Below are 26,302 nucleotides of genomic sequence, written 5' to 3'. Positions count from 1 at the left end.
ATAATAATTGTGCTTTTAATTCAAATGAAAAGACTTGCAATTCTGGCACAATGTCCGTACAGGATTTTATTTATGGAAGTTGCACTACAAAAGCATTATTAAACAACCATTGTAGACATTCTTCTGGAATTTCAGCAATGCTATTATCTGCACATAGTTCAATAAAAAGGCCAAAATTCAATTTGAGGGACACCACGGAACATTTAAAAGTTTTACATATGATTTATTTCAATCAAAACAAGGCAATTTTTCATCATTACTTAAATAATAAGTAATTAATACATGGAGAAGTGTGGCAGAGGAAACTGCTGATGTACAGCCTTATTACTTTCAGCGAATTATATTCACAAGTTATCTTAAAAATGGGGAAAATGCATGTTTTTTTTTCTTCCAGTCGAGAGTACCTCACTTTTTGCTGTCATCGTCCTCACCCCACCCGCTCAGGTCGTACTTCGACAGGTCACCCTCATCACCACTGTCTTCGTCTTCATCCTCAGACTCCACTTTTGGCTTCTTCTTCTCAACCTCGCTGTCGGAACTGCTGCTGGTCGAGTCTCTCCGCTTTTTCTTATTGCTTGATCGTTTGTCCTCGTCACTTGAGTGGGATCGTTTGTTTTTGTCGCTGGACGATGACTTGCCAGAAGACTTCTTTTTGCGCCGACCGAATTCGTCCCACTCGTCGTCCGACTCCTCCTTCCGCTCTTTGTATTCAACAACGCCCCGGTCGTTGAAACCCCCTCCAAATCCTGTTCGCTCTTCAACCTAAAATAAATCAATTAATTAATATATCATAATTCAAAATATAAAAAAAAAATTGTCAAATTTTTGTATTTTGAATTTTGTTTTCAAATAAAATCTGAAATTTAAAATTAATTAATTTTAAAATACAAATATTTAATTGTTTTAAATTAATTTTTGGATAGTAATTTGTTAATTTATTTTAAATAATCATTTTTTTTTTAATTAAAGCGCACTTAAGTGTCTCAATTTGTAAACAACTTTATTAAATTAGGATTTTTTATTTCTTTTTAAAGATCTTTGAAAATAAAATGTTGTACATTGACTTCAATTTTCAAAACAATTTAAATGACAGAAAACAAAATGCATGAACACAAAAATAATTTAAAATAACTTGAAAATAAAAGAAAAATTCAACTTGCATTCACCTCGCCAAACCGAGGCGCGTTGCAGACGTTGCACTGGTGGCGCCGAGCCCAGTTGACGTTGCCGCACTTGCTGCACTGCCAGTCGTCGGCGCTGAAGAGGCCCTTGCTCTTTTCGGCCATGGCCTTGCCGATTTCATGTCCCAGCTTCTTCGACTTGCTGAAACACAAGAGCGGAAAGTTTGAGCTTGGCAATTTAATTCTCGTGGAATTTCTCTTTCCGAAAATTAAAATATATATCCTGTGGAGGTTGTTCTCGATATACGGACCTTGCAGGGCCACTACCTGTTACTACTGGAGGCGGCGTCCTCGCCGGGGGGCTTCGGGCCGCTGCACCGGTTGCACGAAGTCCGCCACGCGAAGTTCCAGTTGGCGCACTCGGTGTCCGGACACAGCCAGTCGCTGTCGCCCTTCCGAGGACCGCCGCGCCCGCCGCTCTCGTGTCTTCCCGAGCTCTTCTGCATATTATTTTGTTCGATCGACGACGTCCGACTCTGATTACGGTTTCCTGCCGGCCAACATCGGGGTCTCACCTCGGCTTTATCTGCAATGGCGTGTTTTATCTCAAAACAAACTTTGATAGAAGTTTTTTTTTCGTTGGCAAAAAGTGCAAATTTAAAGTTTCTCACCTCGAGGAAAACGTCACGACTAATCGAATTATATTAGGTCCTGCGACGGGAGGTTCCTTCTGAAGTCGTTCCAGGACTTCCAGGCCAAAATTTATGTATCTTTTTATCTCCGACAACACAACTTTTATTTTTATTTCACGGCTGATAAAAGCTAACGTGCTGCCCCAAGCGGTGAAAGGGTGAAAATTGAGAATTCTTGACTTTGGCGCGAACACAGTCAGAGCATATTCGGAGTTTCATTGCACACTTTTTTTCAATTTAAATTTCGCGTTAGAACCAGATAATATGTGCTATCAATAATTTTTCAACGTTTTTTGCCCTTAATTCCTCAATAGATGATCATGCTTTAGAAAAAAATGCGAGCTATGTATCTTTTCATATAACAAAACTTCTAATTTTCTAAACAGAACTCGACTTTGACCTGTCAACGTTATTAGTCACCATTCCGCAAAAGTTCAAAAGTAAATGGTGTGTGTTAGGTTTTAACTTTTGCTTATTTTTATGAATGCATCTAGATAAATTAGATTTTAATGTGAGAGTTAGCTTTTTACCTTTTTTTAATGTAATTTCAAATGTATTGAAAACGCAGTCAGCAATTTTCAATTTGAATTGATGCAAAAAAAATTAGAAAAAAAAAATACTTTGAAATTTTAACCATTCATTTCTTTGCAACTTTTTTCTAGAATAAAGTTGGCTCCGTAATACATACATACACAGTTACACACATTATATTTTTCGTTTGTCCTTATTTACATCGCTGCTTTTTAAAATTGATTATTTATTCATAAATTAATTTCTAGGTGGTAAAGAATTTCTTTTGATTAAATGTATAATTTAAATTAACCCATTAAATTTTGCTTATAAGGGAATTTATTAAATTTATCTGAAAATTTTCTTCTCCATTCGGACCATTCGGTACGTGAAGGTCTAGTTAGATCACTCACTTTGGGTGTCACAGAATCAATAATTGTCACCATTAGTCGTTCAAAGAGTGTCATCCGGTATATTGAAAAATTTGAATTTCTCGTCTGTTTCCCAAAAAAGAGCACCAATTTATGCAACACCAGAACTCATTGGTTGCCAAAAGGCCTTTTCTGAATTAAACAAAAAAAAATCGAAAATAATAAATATTTAAATTAATGAACAATAGACTTTTCAATTTGTAAAAATTCTCAAGTGACGATTTTTTCGTCTTGCATGTCCTCGCCTTAATAATTAAAACTATTGAACACACAATTTAATATCAACTGTAGTATTCACACATAGCAGGATGGGGTGGATGGGGTGTTTGGCGTGTCTGCGACTATGGGGGTGCCGTGGCAAGGGTTGGGGGCGAGGGTGTATCGACGTGCTCGGAGCGACATTGGCGAGGGCAGTGGAAACTTCGGCCCACAACAAGGCTCCAGCTGCTGTGTGAGGCCAGATTGCAATTCGCCGATCACTTGACTTTTTACGAATCGATCAGAAATTTTGGAAAAGCCGAAGCGAGATTTGGGTCGAGATGACGCCCTGCTGAGGAGAGCGACGGGAGCAGCGCCAACACATATCAACAGCGGCCTATGAAAAGGGTAAATAACTCGATTTTACACACACCGCCGTGTTTGATCTGCCAATCGATGCTTTTCTTTGGTGATGCGCAACTGCATTGCCCGAAATGCCAGTCACAAGTCAAAATTCGCTTGAAAGACAAAATCGGAAAGGATAAAATCTTCAATTTAAACATCAATAGAGCTTTTAATATAATTTCCATATTGACCGATGATAACTCTAAATTAAAAGATTGGTTGGAAAGTAAAATTTGTGAAATTATTAATTGATAAAAAGCGTTTCTATTTTTAATTTATTATTAGTTTTTGGTATATATTTAATATTTTTGAATTTGTGTCTATTAAATGGCAATAATTCTTTGTGATAATATTTTCGGGCAAAAAAAAAAAAAATTTGATCGCATATTAAACATTAAATAGAAACTCCAACAATATGATAATTTTTTTTCTCTTTATTAGGCTTTGTTTTGGCTAAATTTTATTTTTACTCTTCTTATTTATTTTACCTCTAATTTCTACATTGGTTTTTCCTGTTTTGAACAAATCAAATTTATACATAGTCATCACGGGTGATGCATTGAATTTCCCTGAAACATATACATATTACATACATTAGGCAATGATGAGCTTGCGTCTTGAAAACGGTCATGTCAGCATAAACCAAGCTAGTGCGCTAACAGATTTGAGTTATGTAAGAGAGCAAGGAGTCAAATGGCAGTAGCTAATGCGCCATCAGGAATACATAATTTATTCACTGGTAAAGTTTGTAAAATTAATATAGTTCAAGTTTACAGTTTAGAGCAACTAGACAATCCACCAAAACTTCAGTGCAAAAGGTTTATAAATTATCACGGATAGACGTAAAACTGCACAGAATCTAATTGCAAGGCTCCGACTACCCCCATTGAATAGCAACGCATCCCTGATAACAATGCAAAAAATTCAAAATTATATTTAGGTCCCATCAATATTGTTATTCATTTTTTACACATTATATAATAAAATTTTAAAATTGTTAAAATACTAGCAGCAAAGTAAGAAAAATTATCTTTTTTACGTTTTTTAATACTAGTTTCTTTTTTTTTAATTGCATTTATGTAAAAAAAATTATATTTTCAAATATTAAAATTTGTTGCTTTTTTTTATTCAACTTGAATATTGACAAAATTGAAATTATTTTAAACTTTTGCTTTCATGAAAGTTTTACAACCGCACACAAAAATTGCTTAAAATAATTTTTTTTTAGTTTTTTGCTGAAATCTACGGAAGGCAATTTTTTAAATATAACCATTTGTATATGCCGAGGAGGGCGGAGGTAGAATTTTGCAAATTTTTATATCTCAAATATAAAAATATTTATGATTCAATAATATTCTGCAAGACTTGCAACAACTACAATATTTGAATAAAAATAAGCAGAGGGTAAATTACAGTTCACAACATCACAGTAAGTACTTGGTTGAGATGTGGCAGAATTAAGCATTTTTCAGGAGTCGCACATTTCTGAACTTCTCAAGATATTACAATGCATCCCATTATCTTTTTGTGTGATATTCTTGCGATTTGCGCTTTCCATGTCAGGTAATTTTTTATTAAATAAATTAAGAAGATCATTTCCTTTTCATATCAATGTTGATTAAAAATGTATATCTCTATAAATAAATAAATAATTAAAATAAATTTGTTTTTACAGGCGGGCGATGGTTAGCTGGTCGGCGAGAGTGTGCGGCTGCCGCTTCTGGAGCCTGAGTATTCTCGGCGTGGTGCTGGTCACGTGCTGCAACGTGCTGCTCACCATCCGCATGCTGCAGAACTCGCCCGACTGCGAGACGCGCGTCCTGCCCGCGATGCTGGCGCCGCCTCCGGGGCCCCCGGGGGCCAAGCCGCGGCCCTCGGTCCCCCCCGTGAGCAACGCGTCCGAGGACGGCCCCGTCAAAGAGGAATTCTCGGTAAACCTGCAGCTGGGCCGGTGGGACGCGCGGCGGCTGTACAAGATGTTCGACTGGACCAGCGTCGGCGCCAAGTACGTCGAGTTGTCGCAGAGATTCTGCGTCTGCCTGGCCACGCAGAGCTCGCTCGACCGCCTCTTCTCGCTGGCCCAGGTCGCGCACCAGTGGGCCGGACCCATTTCCGTCGCCCTCTTCATCGCGTCGCCAGACGAGCTCAAAATTGCCAAAGTCTACGTCAAGTTCATCAGGAACTGCTACCCCACTGTACGAGACCGGGTGAGATTTCCATGAACACATATTTAAAGAAAGGATTTAAGAAATTAACACATGTAACATGTAATATATAATTTATTGCATTTCTTAATTTTTCTATTAATAATAATTTTGTATTTCTATTATTTTGTCACAATTTTGAATTTTTTGTTGAAGTTTTTGTTAAAGGTTCATTCAGGTTTAAAAATAACTCAAATAGAACAAAATTTCATCTTTAAAAAACGCAATTATTACTCAATTTGGTGAAAAATTGGTTTATTATATTTGAAGATATTTAATAAATTATAAGCAAATTATTAAATATTGGACACTTACTGAAAATTATGATACACTAATCGTATTTAATATAATTTTGAACCGATAATGCAATGTTTTTTTTACCCAAAACGCTTATACATTGATAATTGCATTGTTAAATCTTCCAAATTCAAGCAGTCAAAATTTAAAAATATTTCATTTATTCAATCTTTTTAACGAAAAATATTAAAAACTGCAGGATTTCAGCCTCTTTAATTTTTTCCCAAAATAAAGCAGCATTATTTATTAATAGTCTTCAATGGTTGTTGAGAGTTAAAAAGTCTTAAAATGGTATTTTTCAAAGAATACAAAGAACTTCAATTCAAAATTCTAATGAATTTTTTGTAATTTTTGTGCAAAATAATTGTGAAAAACAAAATGAAATACCAAAATAGTTTGGAAATTTGAAATGAAGTCTCTTAAGTGTTATCAAATAAAAGTATTTCATTGTGAAACCATTAAAAAAAATTTGTTTTAATTAAATTATTTTCAATCAGAAGGAGACAATTTGGAAATAATGAATTTTTAAATCAAAAATAATCCATTCGAAATGAAAAAATTACTTTTTAATTTGATTATTGTTATAAATTTAACCTTTTTTCAAATAAAATTATTTACTTCGTTCTCATATACATGAATTTCGTAACATTTCTATTACTATTGTAGGTGAGTTTCCACGTGGCAATACCAAAGGAGCACCCGAGTTTCACGTCGGAGGCCCGCATGTCGGCGGGTCTGGAGAACGAGAAGTTGGACTGTTCGAAGCCGGAGGCGTCGCTGCGTTTGCTGATGCGGCACCGGCGGCCGGAGGCGGCGCGCTGGCGCGTCAAACTGCCCTACCCGCAGAACCACATGCGCAACCTGGCGCGACGCAACTGCCAGACGGGCCACGTGTTCGTCACGGACGTGGACATCGTGCCGAGCGGGCAGCTGGCCGAAAAGCTGGACGCGTTCCTGCGCAAGCAGCGCTGCTCCGTCGACGGCCACTGCGCCTTTGTGATTCCCACGTACGAGCTGGACGAGCGAGTCCGCTTTCCGCAAAACAAGTCTGAGTTGGTGAGGCTCGCCAAGAAGGGCCTCGCGCGACCTTTTCACCAGAAAGTCTTCATCTATAACCAATTTGCAACAAACTTCACCAAGTACGAAGCAATTTATTTGTGTTTAGATATTTTATTTAGAAGGTTTACTCAAAATCTTTTCAAAGAAAAAAACAAAAGTGCGATGAAAAACTTAAATTATTTGAAAAAAAAAACTCTAGCAATTAATATTGATATTTTGTGTTCAATTTGTTTAAAAACTTTTATAATGCAATAAAACAATTTTTTGGAGGGAAACATTGAATTTTTTAACGTAACATCTTTTGATATATGAAATATCATTATTTTTTGGGCTAAATTTTTGAGACTTAATTTTTGCAATTTTGAGTTAAAAGTAGTTTAATTTTATCCTGAAATTAATTAAGTTTTATTGAATTTCCGGTTTATTATTAAAAAAACATTTCACGATTATATCTCTAGTTCATTAACTTTTTCTGCTTCGTTTGATTTTCTAGATGGCAAATGGAGCCTGAGATCAATCAGGAGGTGCACGTCAGCCACAACGTCACCAACTTTGAGTTTTTGTATGAACCGTTCTACGTAGCCCCAGACACAGTTCCTGCGCACGACGAGCGATTCATAGGTTACGGATACACAAGAAACACGCAGGTTTGTAAAATTATACCGTCAAATTTCCTACGAATTAATTATTTTCTTATAAGCTGCCCCCAAATCCCCTTTTCTTGTTAAAGTATGACTGTTTTGTAAAATTCAGAGCATAGTCATTTTTCCAATGCCTAGAACCTCGTTTTTTTTTTTAATTAATTGATGAAAATATAAAAAAATCACATTGTTAAAACGCTTTTGATCTGTTAAGAACAATTATTAATTATTTTCAACGTGCTCAAAGCTTTTTTTTTAATATCTACGTGAATCATATTTTAAAATATATTTTTTCCCATTTTTATCTTTGCATTTTGTTTATTTTGTTTATTTATTTATTTTATTCCTATTATAAAATCATATTCTCTCTCACGTTTTACTCAATTTGCTAAGAATAAAAGAATAATAGTTATGCAAATTCTGAATCTAATTTTTACAAGTACAATCACAAAATGCATTACTTTATGAATTTAAAGTTTCATCTAACTATAATTCAATTAGGTTCAAGACAAATAATTAATTGAAAAAGAAAAGTTCAACTGGGTCATTTCAAAGAAATTAAGCCTTATTCTTTATGAGTAATTTTGCGTCAGCTTTAAAAAGTTTAGCCAGTTATTTCAGCAGATCGCTTTTCCGCTCCTAATGGAAAAATAACAACACTAAATAAAAACTCCGCCGTTTCTTTACTTAATCATAAATTAGCCGCGTAATAACTCTTTAAACGTTTATGAGCGCGGTTAATGTTCAAAGTTGAGATAATAATTCGCAGCGAGTAGAGAGAATAACAAAACATTCATTTGCGGTGGCGGCGACAGGAAGCGGCACGAGTTCTTAAATCATTTCAATGTCGGTTTTTTGCGTTGTCTCTCTCTCGTGTGTGCGTCGCGTTTTTCAACGCCAAAGTACGCGATCTCTGTACACATTAATCAAGCTGATGTTGGGTAGATTTCCGCGCGCAAAAAAGCGGGCCCGTCTGTTGTATATTTCGCGCATATATATATATCAGAGGGCGAAATTTCCATGGGCGCGCTCGTTAGGTTCGTCAGCCGGCGATGGGCTACAGATGTTTGGGCCGCTTTTTTATTATTGCTGTTTTTCCCCGGCAGCACGTGCGCCGGGATGCTTTTACCGAAATGAAACGCAGCCGCACATAACATATTATGGTCACGTTTGTGCAATCAAAATGTTCGCAGGTGTACGAAACGTTCGTCGCCGGCTTCCAGTTCCGCGTTCTCAGCCCCATTTTCACCGTGCACTGGGGACTGCAGAACAAGAAGAGCCGGCCAGGGTGGCGCGAGCGCCAGAACAGCCTCAACAGGCGCAACTTCGAGATCTTCAAGCGCGAGGTGTTCGCCAGGTACCAGAAGGACCCCCTCCGCATGCTCAACCCGCGCGTCAAACACACGCCAATCAACACGCCCTGACCTCCAGAAATATATAACAAAATGTAAAAACGAAATTCAACAAACCCATCCTTTCTTAAATAATAAAGTGTTTCAAATGAAATGGAATTCTTGTGTTTTACTGTGATATAGACAGGCACAATATCAAGTTATTATGAGTAATCTGTATTAATTTTATCTCGTTTTAACTAGCAATTTTTTTTTAATTCCATTTATAATTATTGCAGCTGAGAGATTTATTCAATTGACATTTTTTAACTGTTTGCCTACAGCAATCCAGTCTAAACAAATCGTGAAATGAAATTGCGTGAAATTTTAAAACGATTTGCTGATTGATGAGGTCTTTAAATAGCATTTGGTATTATCAAAATTTCTGGTTTACCACGATTCCAAGAACATTCATTTAAATTGTGTTATTAAATTAATAGCAGGAAGATAGATTAACATAACTTTTGATTATTTTCGCCTTCTTGAAGACAAATTTCACATATATCTTTTAAATCAAGAACTGATTTTTTTCCCATTATCAATATGTAGAACAGAAAAAAAGCCTATTGTTTCACAGCCCTATTGATTACGTAAAAATGTAAAAAGGTTAGATGGATTTTTGGTAATTTTTATCTGCATTTATTAGATAAAACCAAGAGTCAGATTCTTTGCAAAAAAAATAATAATAATAATAATTATAACAAACAGACTCTTTACATCTTATCTTTTTAAATTTGATTGACATAAGGGGAAAAATAGCCATACAAACGATAAATTAAGCATAAATTTTAGCTTCAGCTAAAAAGAGAAAATAATTTAACTTTACACTATGTTTATTCTGGAGCTTCTATTTTAGTTCACGATCAAGTTGTAATCGTTCAATTAAAAACTTTCTTCAATTAAACATCGGCAGAAAAAACAAATATGACTAGCAGTCAAAAGTTAATTTATAATAAAGCAATGCAAGTTTTTTTTTATTAAATATTAAATATAATTGTTTTTACACGTTATAATATTACATTAAAAAACTTATTTCTTTTATTTATAATAAAAAAAATTTTGTTTTTTATTTTCATTTCAACTCTGGCAAATTTATTTTCCAATTATCTATTGCCTGTAACACTAAAAATTATGTCAAAGATGAAGCAATGTAATTTTTTTATTTAATGTAGCAAAACAATTATTGCGACTAATATTAATTGGAAAGATTTGAATTAATGGCACTGTTGTTATACTTTAAATTTACATTATATGTATTTCTTATATGCTTAAATACAATCAAAATTCTCCTAACAAAATAACAAGGAGGTGCAAGAAAATACGGATCAGATTTTGAGATATTTCTTGTTCCTTTTTCCCCTTTAATCTTTCATTACATGACGCCAGAAAAAATAGGCCCATATTTCTCCGGCCTCCCTCTTGCTTCTTTTATTTCTTTGTTTGTGTTCTAAAAAGCCGCACCCTGGAAACAAAAAGCTCTTTAGCATGCAGCATTAACATATTTATCCCTGAGAGAGAGAAAGAGCGCGGAGAGCAAACCGACCGGAGGGACATGCGCTGAATTCGGAATGCTATTTTAAAGAGATCAGCGGCGGCGGCGGCGGCGGCAAAGTAACGAACGCGAAAGCAATATTAGGGGTTGTTCGGCGGGTGGAGGGCCACGCAGGGGTGGCTTGTTTGGCTGCAGCTGAGGGCGCATGCTCGGGGGTGCGCGAGGCGAGGGCTGTTGGAAACGGCGGTGGTTAGGCGAGTGGTGGCTGCCGCAGTGCACCACTCCGATCTCCTCTCCACTCGGCAAACAATCAATGAGGCAGCCCGCCGAGAGCCGACGCCGCTCGCAGGCGGCCGGCGGCCACCCGTCCGACCCGTCCGGCGGCCAAATCTACTTCTCGGTGGCGGCCATCGCCCTCAGCTGCTACGCCAACAGCCTCAACGGCGACTTCGTGCACGACGACGTGCCCGCCGTGCTGCAGAACCGCGACGTGCTCGGCCTCACCGGCCTCTCCGAGGTCTTCGTCAACGACTTCTGGGGCACCCGCATGTCCGACCCCAACAGCCACAAGTCCTACCGACCTCTCACGGTTCTCACCTTTCGGTGCGTAAAACAATTAGACTTTAATCAACCTCCCATCAGGGGCAAAGCTTCAATCGTATCAAAAGCAAGGCCCCAAGACATTCGACCCTGCAACCTTCAGAAGGTTGCCTAAATTTGAGACTTTTTAATCCTTTTTGCATCCCCATCAACGATTCAAATAGAATAAGTTGAGCTAATGTTTTCACCGTTTTTTTAATCAACCTTCTGCCAGTGGGATAATTTCACAATTTTGGGAACTCGCAGGTCGACCCTGTAACCTTTTGTTGCCCATATTCAGGATATTTTTGGTCCCTTGAACCCAAATTGTATATAAATGAAACAAGCCACGCCACTAGTTGGTTTCCACTTTCTTTGAAGCAAGCTTGGAAAGCACCCCAATTAGCTCGGTCCGGTCAAATTTCGGGAGAAGCTGCTGATTAAGAGACTCGTCCTTTTTCTCTCTCTCGGACCAAATGACGTCACCCCCTCTTCTCCGATACTGATAATGATGCTGCCGAATGATATAGAGTTGTGGCGGTCACGCCCGAGCCATACTACTTTTGGCACCCGCCGCCCTTTCTGACCCAATTTGCCAAATGCAGCCGTTTTTGCAGAGTGCAGCTCCGACCCACCCCCAGGCTTCAGCCCTCGTTCTCTCTCTCCAACTCACTCTCCATCTCGCTGCCGCCGCCGAATTTTTATTTCATGTATATATATACGTGAATCGGTCGCTGCTGATCAATTTGCATACTAATGCGTTCCCGACCAGCTCTTGTAATTTAACATGCAAATCTCCTTTCTCTCTCCCTCGCTCTAGAAATTTTGCGCAGCCGGATTATTTCGTCAAAGTAAAATGTGTTTTGATCTTTTTGCCTGAAATCGATTAGAAAAACGTCGACACCGAAAAAGCATTTATGCTTCATTTTTTTATTAATAATAGGGGAGATCTGGACAGTTTGATTGCTTTTGGAAACAAATTAGCATGTGTCACAAACACACACACAATATGACTTAATCAATTTTTATTTTTATGGACGCGGTGGATGAAATTAAAACGCGTTACAAATATAAAACACTCGCACGGTGATCACCCAAATGACGTTTTTAATGTCGAATGCTTGCTACTCGCAAACACACGCAGGCAAAGTTGTAAAAAGGATGTCATATTTCTGCTATTAGGGTTTACTGCCGCGCCGGTGCTCATTTGAGTGAGTTGCGCTTTTACCTTTAACTCTATTTTGAACAACCACCGTGTGTAATGGTGTCAGTTTTTTTATGGAAATTGACGTGCCATGTACTCGTACTTAACTTTAAAAAGAATTCTGACGATTTTTATTAATTTCTTATTTCGCCAATTTTTCTAATTCAAAATAGAAAAAAGGCAAAAATTTTGACGAAATAAATAATATTCTGCCACACCAAGTAAAATTGAAAAATATTTACTTATTTTGAACGCTATTAATTCCTAATAAGTTGTTACAAAAACTTTCCCAGTAAGAAATGATTTTGCCAAGAATTATTTTCGACATTGGCAATGTACTAGAAAAAAACCGTAATTCAATATTGATTATTCTAGTTAATATCACACAAACAAGTGTCGAACATTTTCCAGGCATACATGTTGTGCTATTGTAATCACCATTTGATTACACGGGACCATAATTGATGTGCCAAACCTTTTCCTCTTTTATTTTCGCAGTTTGTAAAGAAAATTTGCCTTTTCTGCCTTTTTCCAGTTACTTCTCTTTTAAAAATCATTAAGTTTAAATCTCTTAATATGGAAAGCTCTCTTTACATCACAATTTAAGTAAAAATAATTTCAATTGAAGAATTTTTAATTTGTAATTAAAAGAAAATAAAAAATAAAAAAATATAAGTGGAAACTGTTAGCAAACTTTATAAATATTTTTGAAAATAATGAGGTACTCAAAAAGACTTTTGAAAAGGTGTAGAATAAGGAGTATATCATAAAATTTTTATTTAAAATTTTCGTATCATGCCACTAAGGAAGTGCAATTTGCTGCTGAAAATTAAACTGAAGACCACTAAAGAGAAAATAAATTCATTCTACCTTTCAAAAAAAATTTTTGGAGTACAGAAATATTTCTATCAAGCAATGTGTGAACAATTGAACATTTTCATTAGTATTAATTAATATCTTTTATTGAAGATTTAAACGACTTCATTGATCTACATTTTTTGTTTTTCAGTATATTGAACTAGAAATTAAAATTTTCCTTAGTGGTCACATAAAATTTCCAAAATATTTTGCTTTCTGGAGGAGAAAAGCTTCCAGCTTAAATAATTGCAGCGTGTGAACTCTTATCATGTGACATTTTTATTAGGAAAAAAGCTCCGCATCACTTAAAGCCGCACACAAACAGAAGAATCGACCGCGCGCGGCGGCAGAGTGAGCTGGGCGAAATTTTTTGTCCCTTTGTTTTGCCCGTTGTTTATTTCGGCGGTGGCGCGACAAGGGTGACTGACTGACTGACTGTAATTTTCCGCAGAGCCAATTACATATTGAGCGGGCTGGAGCCGTACTGGTTCCACGCGTGGAACGTCGTGCTGCACACCATGGCTGCAGTTTTGTTCACCAGGGTGTGTGTCGTGGTGGCCGGACTTCGGCCCCAGTTCGCCGCCATCGCCGGCGCGCTTTTCGCCGCCCACCCCGTGCACACCGAGGCGGTAAGTCGCTCATTATTTACAACCCCACTTAAATTATACAACTCAAAAAAAGAACCACTATTTGTAGACCTTGTAGACAAAGAGTCTACAAGGTTGTTTTTCTGAATTTCTCAAAATTGTAACAATTTGATTCAAAATATCAGGTCAAACTTTATTCTTTTTTGGACTTCATCACAAAAGGTATTATTTTAATTTAATTTATTTATTATATATTTTTTTTTTTTTTTGAGAATTTTTTTATGAAATCTTTTACAGAATTTCAATTTTTACTATTGTTTCTGTTTGAGATTTTTTTTTTTATAGATATTTCATTCGAAGTTTGAAAACTCATCTTTTGTTTCAAAATTTTTTGCATACTTTAAAGAACAAAATATTAAGTTCAATAACAAAGTTAAATTAAAAAAATCATTTGTGTAAAAAAAATATTCTTGAAATAAAAGGATTGATAATCACAATTTTTAATAACAACTTTAAACTGAATATTGCGACTAAAATTTTTTATTCATTATTAATAATTCATTTTTGAATAATTCTACCTGTACGTGCCTTGGTTAACATATTTTTTATTTAAAAATTTACTTTGCTGCAGGTGTCGGGCATCGTGGGCAGAGCGGACGTGCTGGCGTGCGTTTTGTTCCTTTTGTCTTTCCTCGCCTATCACGGGTATGTATATCCGTCTCTCGGCACGCTGCACGAAATGAGGATGGCATGTTTGTTTCAATTTTTCATATCGTACCTTCCGTCTACATGTACGTCTTCTTCTGCTATTATTATTTTTATTATATCGCGTAAGCTCGTCCTTTCCGCAGCGGAAAGGTCGATACGCGCGGGACCCTAAAAGTTCTCAAAAAAGAAAAGTTTGTCGTGCAAAGAAGGGATTCGGGAGAGCTGGGGTGGAAACAATTCCAATTTTTGAAACTTTTTATTGAGTGAAAAGTCGATAAATCGTTGCTTCCGCCCCGTCCTAAGACGATACTGTCTTTTGCGATAAAAATAAAAAGTTCAAAGATGTCGTTAAAGGCTGAGATTACCGAATTGCTGGGTGCAAATTAGATTTCGGTGGTTAGAATTTTCTTGACTTTTTAATCGACGAGTTGAGCGTTAGACAATGTATGATGCGTCTTTAAAGTTTAAGTTTATTTTTCTTTTAAATCTTTTGGGAATTAAAATTCTTGATATTAAATTTTTTAGATCATTCTCATTCTGATGGTTGAAAAGAACATTTTATGAGGAAAACAGATAAACTGAAAGTATTATGATATGATCTATTTTTACAGGCGGTACTAATGAAAGATAATGGGTAATAACTTCGGTTTGGGAAATTTCCTCGTTGTAAAACATCGCGTGAGGCCAAAATGTTAATTATTTTAATATGTATTTGATGACTATATTCAGCCTTAGAATTTAATTTTATGCCTTCAATGCGCATTTCATTGATTTCAACTAAAAATTAAATAAATTTAATATTATTTGATGCTAAAATAATAATAATAAAAACAAAATAACATGTTTAAAATAGTCAGTGACTATTAACTATTAAAACTTAAAGTTAATATTCCAAATTATAAAAAAAATTCATTTTTGAATAAATAACTTAGTTTTTCTGCTCAAAATGAGTTTTTGAAATAAATTAAAACAATTTTATAGTTGTAAAATATAATTTATAATTGCTTTTAACAAACTTGACGATTCTATTCTCTCTTCATCACAAAATGTTGCCGATTCACCGTTTTAATTTGCAAAATGTCCCTAGTTAATTTGTTAAATGCAATAAACTGAATTGAAAATCTCCTCTCGACCCCTTTCCGCACCGACCCGTAATAGAGTGATTGTTTAATTATCCCCTCATTTTCATAAACCGGTCGTTTTTCCGCCGAGGGGCGAGCAAAACGCCGTGCGCTCTTCAGTGGAGTCGCGCCGGTTGCATAACGAGCCACTTTCGCAGGCGCCCTCGCGCTGCTGCATGATAATAAATGCGGGCTTTTGTGCCACGGCGAGATATTATTATTTCCCTAAACCCCGTGATCCCGCAACGGGCGCGACCCGAAATCTTTTATTCGCACAATTCGCATGATGCTATTAAGAAAATTTATATGTCGTCGGCTACGCGGCCAAATGGCCGATCTGGTAAATACCCCTGTGGGGAAAATGGCTAGTAGCCACTTTCCCCGTTGGGGAAAATGGCAGATGAGCCTTTTTTTAAATTTTACAGGAGAAGCAAAAAACTGATTATCTGCTCCAATTTTTAATGTTCAGATTTCAAAATTTGAACCAAAGTTCAGCATGTTATTGCAGATAATTTGGTAGACTTAATTTTCTTTTAAACCTTAATATACAACTGTTGTAAGAAATTTAAAGGGAATTTATTCCACACTGAAAGAGTAAAACGTACAATACAATCGAAATTAAACCACTTATGCGATTATTTCCTGCTTTTCTTTGTTCAATTTAACTTAAAAATAATATTTTATAATATAATTTTATTTTAATTCATCGTATTTTATAATATTTTTATTATTTTATTTTATTTAAATTAATATAAATTTTATTCTTTTATTTGCACAATAGTAAACAATTTTGGCATTAAAAGCATTTTTTTCTTATTTCACATGACCCGGCGTCACTTCTAATTATAATCTCATGAATAGTTTTACTAATACTTACTATAAATTGCAATAATTAGTGAAGTAAAATCTAGCTCGGATACAACATAAAGCTTCTGGTCGCATGTCAAATATTTTAATAAAAAAATCTATTTTTTACTATTTATTTAATTTTAAAATTATATCTATTTTAAAGAATTATTTGCATTATCATGCAAAATGCATGAAAAAGCTGTCACTTTGGAATACAATATTGACGAAACTACAGCTTATTCTGATATTTTACTTCTTACTTAATGTTAAGTATTTTATTAAATGTATTAAATTTTATTTTTATATTTTTTATATTTTCATTATTTTTAACATTTATTGCATTTAAAACAATTTTGGCATTATTCAGCAAGCGGGAATGCTGCCTGCTTGCTGCGGAACTTGGTAAGGGGGCGTGGCACTGCCTTACTTTTGCTCCCTGAACTCGCGATAGTGAGACATCTACCGAGAAAGTTGATACTTTTATGGTTATTTCTGATGCAGATTTTTACACTGAATGCATTGGAACAATAAAAAAAATTTGTCCGGAAATGCTCATCTGCCATTTTCTCCAACGGGGAAAGTGGCTACTAGCCATTTTCCCCACAGGGGTATTTACCAGATCGGCCATTTGGCCGCGTAGCCGACGATGTATTACATGCGAGCCTCTTTGCCTTTGTATGCATAACTGACTGACTCTGTTTTTAACGCGCGCGTTGCAGGAAGCCAGAACTGGAAGATTGCCAAAGTTCCACCATGGGTCTGTGGACGAGCGTGTTTTTTGGGGCGCTGGCCATGTTGTCGAAAGAAATCGGTGTCACCGTAATTCTGGTGAATTTGCTCTACGATCTGTACCGCAGCTGGCCCTTTGTCAAAAGGTACCATTTTTTTTCTACTACGATCTGCCGAGTGCGCTGATGAGACCGGCATTATTTAGCGCGCAGAGTGACATATGAAAAATTCACATCTTTTGCAGGTCGATATTTTGCCTTCAGTGGAACAAAGAAACTGTTCAATTCGCCAGACGGGCCGCTAGAATATTAATATCAGTGAGTTTTGTGCTCTGTTGTTGACCCCATTCCGCCACTCTTTCCTAAATTTCCCTTGTCTTTTTGACAGCTGTGCTTTTTGCTGGCCATCCGACTCGCGTTCTTGCAGGGAACGTGGCCGCGCTTTTCCATCCAGGATAACCCCGCAGCGTTCCATCCCAGCAGACAAGTCAGGTACATATAATCCAGTTATTTTCATACTTAATTAATCAATTGCTATATAAAAACTGATAATTAATTTATATTTTTTCATGGTACTTGCAAATATAATTATTACACATTTTTACAGTTATTATTTATATTTCAGAATCCCTAAATTTTTCAATAAAAATCACTCAATATCAATAAACTTAATAATGCTTAAAAAAGAAACAAAAAAGCGAATAAGTTTGATATTGAAATTTTGATGGTCCCTAGAAAGGATTAGCATCCCTTTGCTATTGTTCCAGTCAATGAAGATCATGATGTGTCTGCTTAATTAAAATTTTTTTTTAAATAATTGATTGAAAATTATTATCATTTTCCAGATTTCTGACGTTTTGTTACTTGGCGGCGTTCAACTGTTGGTTGATTTTGTGCCCATGGAGTTTGAGCCACGATTGGCAGATGGGTTCTTTGCCACTGATCACCTCAGTGGCCGACTCGAGGAACCTCGTAACCATAATTCTCCTTGGATTTTGTGTGGCTCTCATCTACAGAAGTATCTGCGACTTTGAGGTAACTTAAAATCATCCAAATCGATAAAAAAAATCTCAAAAATTTACAATTTAAAGAAAATTTCTCTGAACTTTCCTGTATAAAAGATATTGTAATTATTTAAAGTTTTAGCTGAATTTATAATAAAAAATTTCAAATGCTAAAAAACGAGGCAAAAATCCTTTTTTCTAATTAAATAATTTTTAGTTTCATGAGAAATTTGACAATTTAAATGTAACAAAAGTTTTTGTTATAAATATTTAAGTGTCTTTTTAGATGAAAAAAAATGTGAAAAAGCAATAAAATAAATTTAATGTTTGCAGCAACAAAAGCAAACACCGCTCATTTTGGGCTGTTTGTTCCTGGTGATGCCATTTTTGCCGGCAACCAATCTCATCATCACCGTCGGCTTCGTAGTTGCCGAAAGAGTTCTCTTCATTCCGAGGTTTGCAATCAACCATTGTATAATTTATTTTCCAGATGCAAAATTTGAATTGTGAAAATTTCAGTCTTGGCTTCCTTCTATTAGTGGTGTATGGGGTGCAGCTGGTGTGGGGCTCGTTGGTGCGCCACCGATGGCTGCTCATGTGTGGAGGGTGTTTGTTGCTGATCATCTTTTGCGGGCGGACGGTCATTCGCAACAACGACTGGACCTCCAGGGAGGCCCTCATTAAGTACGAAAAATTTAAATTTGCAACGCCAAATTATGTTCATTTTTTGTTTTGGGTGTAAAAGGTCTGGGTTGAAAACTGTGCCGCACAACGCCAAGATGCACTACAACTTGGCCAACCTTTTGAAGGACAAAGAGCAGTACGACGAGGCAGTCTTCCATTATCAGCAAGCGCTTCGGTAAGTACACCCTTGATGATCCCATCGATTTTTTTTTTACACCATCCTCTCAGTTCGTGACTTAAGAACAAAGAGCTTTTCTTCCGCAGATTCTGGCCGGCGTACGCCAGCGCGCACAACAACATGGGCACTCTGATGAGCATTCCCGAGCAAGCCAAAGTCCACTTCCAGGAGGCCATCAAACATTCGCCCGACCACGTCCACGCACATTACAACTTGGGACAAATTTACAGGTTAGAAAAAACTAAAATTTGATGATATAAAGTTTAAATTTCGTTTTTAAAATAAAAAGTAAATTTAATTTTACTTTCTGAATAAGGAGTTTATTAGTACAACAAGTATTAATTTTTGATTTGTTCAAAATTCCAACTTATAAAAAAATTTCATAATTAGAGATAAGAGATAATAGATATAATTACTCTCTATTCTTAATAATAAGTTGCGCATTTTTTATATTTCATAATTAAAAATTCAACCACATTGTTTTGCCATTTTTTAAATGAAATTTATAATGTTACAATAATTTCAATACTAACAGAATAAACTAATAATTTATTATTTAAATTTTTTATTTTCTTTTCAACCAATTTTTGATATCTAAAATTATAAATTAAATACATATTTAATTTTTTTTTGCTATTTGGTTCAAAAATAAAAATTTTGAGGAATTTTTATTTATAATTTTTTACAATTTATTATAGAATAATTTAATATTATATATTTGTAATAAAAAAAATCATCTTTATAATATACTGTAAAAAAATTTGCATATCATTCTCTCTTCTAAGATTCCTAAGTTAAAAAAAAAAATATGGGAAAATTTATTCAAATTTACATCCAAGAATAAATTCCTTTATTTAGACGAGTGTAAAAATATGTAAAATTTTCAGCTTATAAAATAGTGAATTTTCCTGATTTCTTTTTATTTGTCATTAGGCTTGAAAATCGTACGGCGGAGGCAGTGCAGATGTTGCGTCGGTGCGTCAAACTGGTGAAGCAGCAGTCGAGCAAGCACCACTCTAACGCCGTGGAGAACATTTTGCGGCACATAATGCGGTTGCAGCCCGAGAACCCAGACAACATGGTCGAGTTCGCCAAATGGATGCACGTCATTGGTACGTGAAATTTTCATTTTGCTCTCGCTAGCAGCAGTCTGAGTATTGATCTGTGTTTCGCAGGCCACGAGTGGAAGGGCCTGGTCCACTATCAGACCATCCTGTCCATCATTCCGCACCACCGCCAGTCCATCATAGGAACGGCGATCGCTTTGCGCGCCAGGGGACACACGGCGAGGGCGATACGCTACGCTCAAAGGTATCAAAAGTTCTATTAAATTTAAAAAAATTTAAATATATAAATAACAAAAAATCTTCAGTTTAGCAAAAATTAAGTTTCAATTTAAAAAAAAATTAAAAAAATCACTTTAAAATTTACCATAATTATTAATTATAATTATAAATTAAAATGCAAAAGATTTAACTTATACATTATTACAAAATACCAAAATTAAAATTTTTTCTTAGTTGTTTCTGTTTTTTTTTCTAATATTAATCAATTTTTTTTTAAATAACAGCAAAAATAATCTTTAAATATATATATTTTGGCAAAAAAAATGCTATAGTCATGAGATTTCTAGGTTTTATCTGGATTACATTATTTCATTAAAATTTCAATGTATAGAATTGTCACGAAGCATCGTGGGAGTCGCACGTGCAGCAAAGCCCAAAAGGCCTGCTGACCCTGCGGGTCGGCGCCGAGTGCATCCTGCCGTAAATCGCGTCGCGATGAAAGCTGTGTGGTGAATTCAACAATAAGTCAATTGACACTACTTTTCGTTCCAAGATCGCCTGACCAACAACTCAGTACTTGATTTGTACACGCGTAACGAGATATTAAAAAAAGGCGCGCCTGCTCTGTGATTTTTCTCTCAATTTGAAGAAAGAATGTTACACAATTAAAGACTGCTTGATTAAAGTGAGTGGATTTTCCAATTCCAGATTGTTGGTAGCGAGAAGCGTTAAAAATTCATTTTTTTTTAATGTATAAATTTAAAATTAATAATGCAGCAGAACACATACGGCAACAAACTAATTAATTAGGGTGTAGAAAATTTTAAAATTCAAATTTCTCTCCAATTGGTAATTAATAAAAACTATAATGTAATGTTTAAGTGTGCGGCAATTAAAAATGCAACAACTCCTCATGAATATCTTTTCTAAAAATTGTTCACCGTTAATTACACATAAGAGACGCAATAAAACGTAAGCTATATTTGAAAATTTTTGGAAGTGTTACAGGAGAAGTCAATTTGTTATAAAAAAAATACACACTGTAAAAAGTAGAATTAGACCAAGAAATACAGTTTTCTGCATTTTGATCAATGCAATAATAACCGATAATTAAGAAGAAAAAAACAATTCAAAGAGAAACAATGCAGGTGCATAACTATAATATCCACACGACTGCTGAATTACTAAATAAATAATAATAATTACTATAATACAACATAATGTACTATACGCATGTGTATTGGAAGCCAAATTTGTCTGCGCGCCACTATATAAAATTTGCTTGCGTCAAAATTTCATTGACATACTTTTTATTACATAATGCAATTTGCAATAAACCATTATTGGAAAAAAATCAAACTTGTTTTCTTTAAATAAACAATTCCTCTGGTTATTTTGCACGAAAAATTTTTTTTTAATAATTTCATTTTTCTCTAGGAATAGAGAATAAAATTATAATTTATCATTGCCAAATTTGAAATCGTCCTTATTGTGTAATTGGAAACGATTTATGAAACGGACCAAAATGGCAACCACTCTCTTTCGCAGGTGGTTTCTGGTTTGCAATTAATGGATTTGCTCAGCTTAATGATCGGCATGTCACACAGATGTTTGCAATTTACCCTGTCCACTGGTTGGTGCAGTGATAAATGATAACCATGAAACCGCATATGAAATGTGTCGTGACAAATTGACCAAAATTTTGAGCGATTTATCAAAACCTCTAGATCTGCACAAAAACAGGCTCAGTTATCTCTTAAAATTCAAAATCTTAATTTATATCATTTTTGGGGTATCTAATAATTTCAAGGACGACTTATTGAAAACAAAATAGCAATGGATAAATAAACATTTTCAGTTATTTAATTTATTTATGAAGACAAATACGCAAATAATTCTTAAGCATTTACTTGTAGAACTCATGTTCAGACTCATCCTTCTTGATGTTGTTCTTGTAGCCCTTTTCAAAGTCCTTGGGCAAGACAATGTATCGGTTTTCTCTCACTGCATGCATTCCAGCCTGAATCGAAAGAGAAAGTAAGTAACGATGTTATAATAATTTGTCACAAACACACCTCTTGACAAATTGCATTGATGTCGGCTCCGGAAATGTGGTCCGGCCGGGCAACGTAGTCCTCAAGGTCGACCTCATCACTCAAGTTCATCTTGCCTGTGATGGTGGTGAAGATGAGTCTCTTCTGCCGTCTGTCCGGCAATGGGAATTCAATTTTCCTGTCCAGACGGCCTGGACGGAGAAGGGCAGGGTCAAGGGTGTCAGCACGGTTGGTGGCCATGATGACCTGCAGAAATTCGGATTTGAAAATAAAAACTATATAAGATTATTCCAATTGAAATGTTCAAAAAATAATCATTCAGTGACTTTATTTGAAATCATTATTAAAATTTATTGAGAAGACTGATGAAATTATCAAAATAATTCAGATTTCATTCATTCTTGAGATCCATGTTTTGAATTATTTACAAATTTAAAAAATCAGCAAAATGGAGCATAATTTTTACCTTGACGTTGGTGGTTTGGTCGAAGCCGTCCATCTGGTTGAGCAGCTCAAGAAGAATTCGCTGCACCTCCCTGTCGGCACCAGTCTGGGCGTCGAATCTCTTTGTGGCGATGGCGTCAATTTCATCAATGAAAATGATGGCTGGGGAGTTTTCCTTTGCTAATCTGAAGACGTCTCGCACCATTCGAGGTCCTTCACCCAAGTACTTTTGCACAAACTCCGAGCCGACCACTCGAATGAAGGCAGCTGTTCAAGAGAGAGTCAAAGTTTGTTTCAATTTCAGTTTGCTTTACATTACCAGTAGTGTGGTGGGCAACAGCCTTGGCCAACATGGTTTTGCCGCAGCCGGGAGGGCCGTACATGAGGACACCTCGGGGAGGGTCGATGCCAATCTGCTTGTACAGTTCAAAGTGGGTCAGGGGCAGTTCGACCGCCTCTCGGATTTCCTGCTTCTGCATGTCCATTCCACCGATGTCTGCATAAGTAAGGTCGGGCTTCTCGTCTAAAAAAGTGAACAATTTCTTTTATTAACCGTGAATTCAAAACAAAATCTTCTTTTCAAACGGAGACATATTGAGAAAATTAAGCTATTTTTAGGAAATTTAAAAACAATTAAATCATAATTTGAAAAAAAAATGATGAGTTAAGAATAGTGGCACAAGTTCTCACTTTTTGATTTAAAATTTGCTTCGTATAACGTAAAAATAAAATTATTAACTCAAATTAATAGAATTTAGATTAGTTACTAAAACCACTAATGTAAGTAAATTGTAGATTTTAATAACTGTAGAATTTAGCAACTCTCGTATGGCCCCAAAATACTATGATTGCCTGAACGCTTTGGCCAAATGAATTTGTCCAAATCTCTAGTTGTGGATGAACATTATGTGCTTAATTTTTTTAAATGCTTTGACCAACCTTCTTCACCCCAGTGGGATAGGAAAGCCTGTCCCTGCACATATATGTAAGTCATGCTGCGACTGCTGTGCTACTGACCGCTTTTTAACCTGGTTCACAATTCCATTCATTTGCGGAATTCGTGAAAAAAAAAACATTGCAGAAATACTGCGAATTTCTCTAAGATTCTTGTTAACGATTCAGGCAAATTGCTAGTTTGCAAATTCAGGACATTTTAGCGTTTTACTTAGAAGCAGAGACATTCGGGCAATTAATTCTTGTGCAAAGTGAGGTGCTTCCATAATTTTTGAGGTAGAAATTTACTAACGAAATGTTGTACCACATTATCAGACAGTCTCAAACTTAAATTAAAAATGTAAGAATCCTTATATAATTTTACCTGCTCCCAACATGGAAATGGAGGAATCGGCTTCAGGGGGAAGAACGTCAACAAGGGCATTGCTGTGCTTGTGGAGGGCAACGCTGGCCGAAGGCTTCAGAAGTTCCCTGTCGATGGTGGACAATATCCGCACATAGTAATTTGAGCCTGCCATAAATTCAATTAATAAGTGAATCGCTTTGGAAATTGGCTGAAACCGCACCAGTTGTGCTGCCGACGATGCCCGTGTTCTGGTCAACGGCCTCCAAGAACTGTCCAATAACCAGAGGGACACTCTGGATTCGCTTCACCTCCTCCTGGGCGTGCAAGTACTCGTTCTTCAAATTCCTCTGCTCGTCCTTGATGTATTCCTCCTGCACGGCCAGGAACTCAAGCTGCATTTGCAGTTTCTAAAACAAAAGTTCCAGAATGAATTTTGTTTTTAAATTTCGATTTTCCGTATAAATTTCATACCTTGTACTTTGTGTAGAGGTCCTCGTTGTCTAAGCCATCGTAAGAGGTCAAGGTGGTCAGGGGTGTTGGTTTGAAGTCCTGACTGTTATCCTCCTGAAATATTAAACAAAATGAATTCAAAATCGAATATAAACAAAATTCGAAACATCTCAATGGCCCAGTTTTCCGATCGACAAAATCACATGAAATATAGAATAAAATTCAAAATTAAATTGAATTTCTCTCAGTAAATTTCCGAAATAATAGTTTAGTTGCCATAAATTTGAGAAATGAGAAGCTTAGAGTAAAATATTGGCAAAAATCTACTCACCCTTTCCGAAATTGTAACACTCATCTCCTCCATGTTTGCAGTTTACGTTTACGAAGTCGCCAGTCACGCCAGGTGGAGTCGACGCTCGCTGCCTTGCAGAACGGAGTGGCGGTAAAGTTTAAAAGTTCCAAACTTCGGATGGGCGCATTATGCATGCACAGTTTTATCGTACATACATAATTATGGAAAATGGATATAATTACACATCGCACACATTGGTACACATCAAGTATTTTACTGCGCGGTGTTATTGATTTAATTTTTACATGATAATTTTGTTAGAAAAAAGGAATTACTTCTTTTTGTCTGTCTGTATAAAAATTTGTTTAAATATTAATTTTTTAAGATGATTGAAAATAACAAAAAAATTAACATTAAATCAACTAAGACTCATTGCGGCGGATGAGATATTTTTGATTTCTTAAGTCTTAGAAAAATATTAAAATACTAGAATTACAGTGCCTTATTTTCATCCAACAATAATAATTGAACAATATGTACATACCAAATTACAAAAATTATTACCTTTTTTCGCTGTAAATTTTTTTTAACATTTTGAAAAGTAATGAATATTAATAATATAAACTATAAACCATAGAAACATTAACAAATAAATATTAATAAATTCTCTTTCTCTCTTATTTTAAATTTTTATTTTTCATTTTGGCATTCATGTATGGGGCAAAGTTGCTCTCAGTCTGAACCATAAAAACAAACTTCTTGAAACTAACCATGGACCAAAAATTAAATTTTAAATTTTATTTCTGGACCTTCATTTTTCACTTCAGATGAAATATTAAACTTGTCTTATTTTAGCACACACCTGCGGCAATTTTATCCTCCACGCAACCATTAAATTTTCCTTGTCTTCAAACAGAACGGGAAATATCTCCAAAACATTATAATTTAATTTGAAATAATAATGCAACTTTTACATTAGGAAGTTTTTTCTTAAAAAATTATTAATAAATAATATTTTTTGGACTGTCAATGTTGCGTGTGCAAAAAACCAAAATTTTAATAATTTATTAGCATTTTTATGGAATTCGAAGCTCTCTTTGGGAAGGCATTGTTTTTGAAGGAGATAGCAAAATTGTTTGAAATCGCTCTTATAACTTTTGATTATACAAACCAGTTAAAATAAAATAATTCCTATTGAAAATGTTTCAGTTTATTAAAATACAAATTTTATATTGATGCTTGATTTTTTTTTAAAAATGAAACTGAAAATAAAAAATAAATACGCCTTCTGCGTCTGCGCCACTAATAAAAAAGGGTACAAGCCGACAACACTTTGCCTTGGCCTGACCCTAAAAAATCATTCAAATATACAAAAGCTGTATTTCCTTTAACGCTCGCCTCACACTGATGACGGAAATGTAGGATTTCGGGGAAAATGTCCAACCGCCATTATTCTTTTTCACCGAAATTCACACAAATCCTCTTTAAAAATCGCACTAAAAATTAATATCTGCTTAAAATTTTTTGGAAAATGC

General features: G+C 35.5%; 4 protein-coding genes across 7 annotated transcripts; 2 read left to right on the top strand and 2 right to left on the bottom strand.

The window, feature by feature from the left end:
- Positions 1-46: 46 nt before the first annotated feature.
- On the bottom strand, positions 47-1,944 carry LOC132199502 (zinc finger Ran-binding domain-containing protein 2-like). Of its 2 annotated transcripts, none has more exons than XM_059624288.1 (4): positions 1,793-1,944; positions 1,449-1,707; positions 1,161-1,323; positions 47-762 (listed from the first exon to the last, which is right to left on the bottom strand). In XM_059624288.1, the coding sequence occupies exons 2-4, from the start codon at positions 1,625-1,627 to the stop codon at positions 406-408; spliced, it is 699 nt and encodes a 232-aa protein (XP_059480271.1). In that variant the 5' UTR covers positions 1,628-1,707; positions 1,793-1,944; the 3' UTR covers positions 47-405. The 2 variants fall into 2 exon arrangements, with proteins under 2 accessions (XP_059480271.1, XP_059480272.1); XM_059624289.1 differs by having other exon boundaries at positions 1,167-1,323.
- A 1,252-nt stretch (positions 1,945-3,196) lies between these two features.
- LOC132200719 (beta-1,4-glucuronyltransferase 1) lies at positions 3,197-9,021 on the top strand. 3 transcript variants are annotated; one of them, XM_059626391.1, is made up of 5 exons: positions 3,197-3,360; positions 5,033-5,564; positions 6,525-6,997; positions 7,411-7,564; positions 8,752-9,021. In XM_059626391.1, exons 2-5 carry the CDS (start codon positions 5,040-5,042, stop codon positions 8,980-8,982), a joined length of 1,383 nt encoding a protein of 460 aa, XP_059482374.1. In that variant the 5' UTR covers positions 3,197-3,360; positions 5,033-5,039; the 3' UTR covers positions 8,983-9,021. The 3 variants fall into 3 exon arrangements, with proteins under 3 accessions (XP_059482374.1, XP_059482375.1, XP_059482373.1); XM_059626392.1 differs by lacking the exon at positions 3,197-3,360 and adding an exon at positions 4,003-4,096; XM_059626390.1 differs by lacking the exon at positions 3,197-3,360 and adding an exon at positions 4,032-4,175.
- Positions 9,022-10,680: 1,659 nt separating this feature from the next.
- Positions 10,681-21,568, top strand: LOC132201066 (protein O-mannosyl-transferase TMTC1-like). The gene is made up of 14 exons (XM_059626949.1): positions 10,681-11,044; positions 13,534-13,711; positions 14,301-14,374; positions 17,067-17,222; positions 17,321-17,393; positions 17,464-17,567; positions 17,921-18,110; positions 18,413-18,534; positions 18,599-18,763; positions 18,825-18,938; positions 19,028-19,171; positions 19,875-20,053; positions 20,117-20,252; positions 20,619-21,568. Exons 1-14 carry the CDS (start codon positions 10,755-10,757, stop codon positions 20,674-20,676), a joined length of 1,983 nt encoding a protein of 660 aa, XP_059482932.1. The 5' UTR covers positions 10,681-10,754; the 3' UTR covers positions 20,677-21,568.
- A 500-nt stretch (positions 21,569-22,068) lies between these two features.
- Positions 22,069-24,896, bottom strand: LOC132201067 (26S proteasome regulatory subunit 6B). The gene is made up of 8 exons (XM_059626950.1): positions 24,807-24,896; positions 24,497-24,589; positions 24,246-24,432; positions 24,044-24,190; positions 23,045-23,248; positions 22,748-22,992; positions 22,303-22,527; positions 22,069-22,247 (listed from the first exon to the last, which is right to left on the bottom strand). Exons 1-8 carry the CDS (start codon positions 24,837-24,839, stop codon positions 22,134-22,136), a joined length of 1,248 nt encoding a protein of 415 aa, XP_059482933.1. The 5' UTR covers positions 24,840-24,896; the 3' UTR covers positions 22,069-22,133.
- Between the last annotated feature and the right edge of the window lie 1,406 nt (positions 24,897-26,302).

This window comes from Neocloeon triangulifer, unplaced genomic scaffold (assembly GCF_031216515.1).
Source record: "Neocloeon triangulifer isolate White Clay Creek 2 clone unplaced genomic scaffold, ASM3121651v1 ptg000014l, whole genome shotgun sequence".
Classification (NCBI taxonomy): Eukaryota; Metazoa; Arthropoda; class Insecta; order Ephemeroptera; family Baetidae; genus Neocloeon; species Neocloeon triangulifer.
The sequence above is the reverse complement of the archived record's forward strand: the minus strand, read 5'-3'. Positions and strand labels throughout refer to the sequence as shown.

Excerpts from the sequence above, each read along its gene's own strand:
- LOC132199502 (XM_059624288.1), bottom strand. The coding sequence starts at position 1,627 with ATGCAGAAGAGCTCGGGAAGACACGAGAGCGGCGGGCGCGGCGGTCCT. Across the intron at positions 1,324-1,448 it reads GCCGCCTCCAGTAGTAACAG|CAAGTCGAAGAAGCTGGGAC; the intron begins GTAGTGGCCCTG and ends CTTGTGTTTCAG. Across the intron at positions 763-1,160 it reads CTCGGTTTGGCGAGGTGAAT|GTTGAAGAGCGAACAGGATT; the intron begins GCAAGTTGAATT and ends GATTTATTTTAG.
- LOC132200719 (XM_059626390.1), top strand. The coding sequence starts at position 4,051 with ATGGCAGTAGCTAATGCGCCATCAGGAATACATAATTTATTCACTGGT. Across the intron at positions 5,565-6,524 it reads ACCCCACTGTACGAGACCGG|GTGAGTTTCCACGTGGCAAT; the intron begins GTGAGATTTCCA and ends TTACTATTGTAG. Across the intron at positions 7,565-8,751 it reads GATACACAAGAAACACGCAG|GTGTACGAAACGTTCGTCGC; the intron begins GTTTGTAAAATT and ends AAATGTTCGCAG.
- LOC132201066 (XM_059626949.1), top strand. The coding sequence starts at position 10,755 with ATGAGGCAGCCCGCCGAGAGCCGACGCCGCTCGCAGGCGGCCGGCGGC. Across the intron at positions 14,375-17,066 it reads TCTTTCCTCGCCTATCACGG|GAAGCCAGAACTGGAAGATT; the intron begins GTATGTATATCC and ends CGCGCGTTGCAG. Across the intron at positions 18,111-18,412 it reads GAAGTATCTGCGACTTTGAG|CAACAAAAGCAAACACCGCT; the intron begins GTAACTTAAAAT and ends TAATGTTTGCAG.
- LOC132201067 (XM_059626950.1), bottom strand. The coding sequence starts at position 24,839 with ATGGAGGAGATGAGTGTTACAATTTCGGAAAGG. Across the intron at positions 24,191-24,245 it reads CATCGTCGGCAGCACAACTG|GCTCAAATTACTATGTGCGG; the intron begins GTGCGGTTTCAG and ends AATTTATGGCAG. Across the intron at positions 22,528-22,747 it reads ACCAAACCACCAACGTCAAG|GTCATCATGGCCACCAACCG; the intron begins GTAAAAATTATG and ends GAATTTCTGCAG.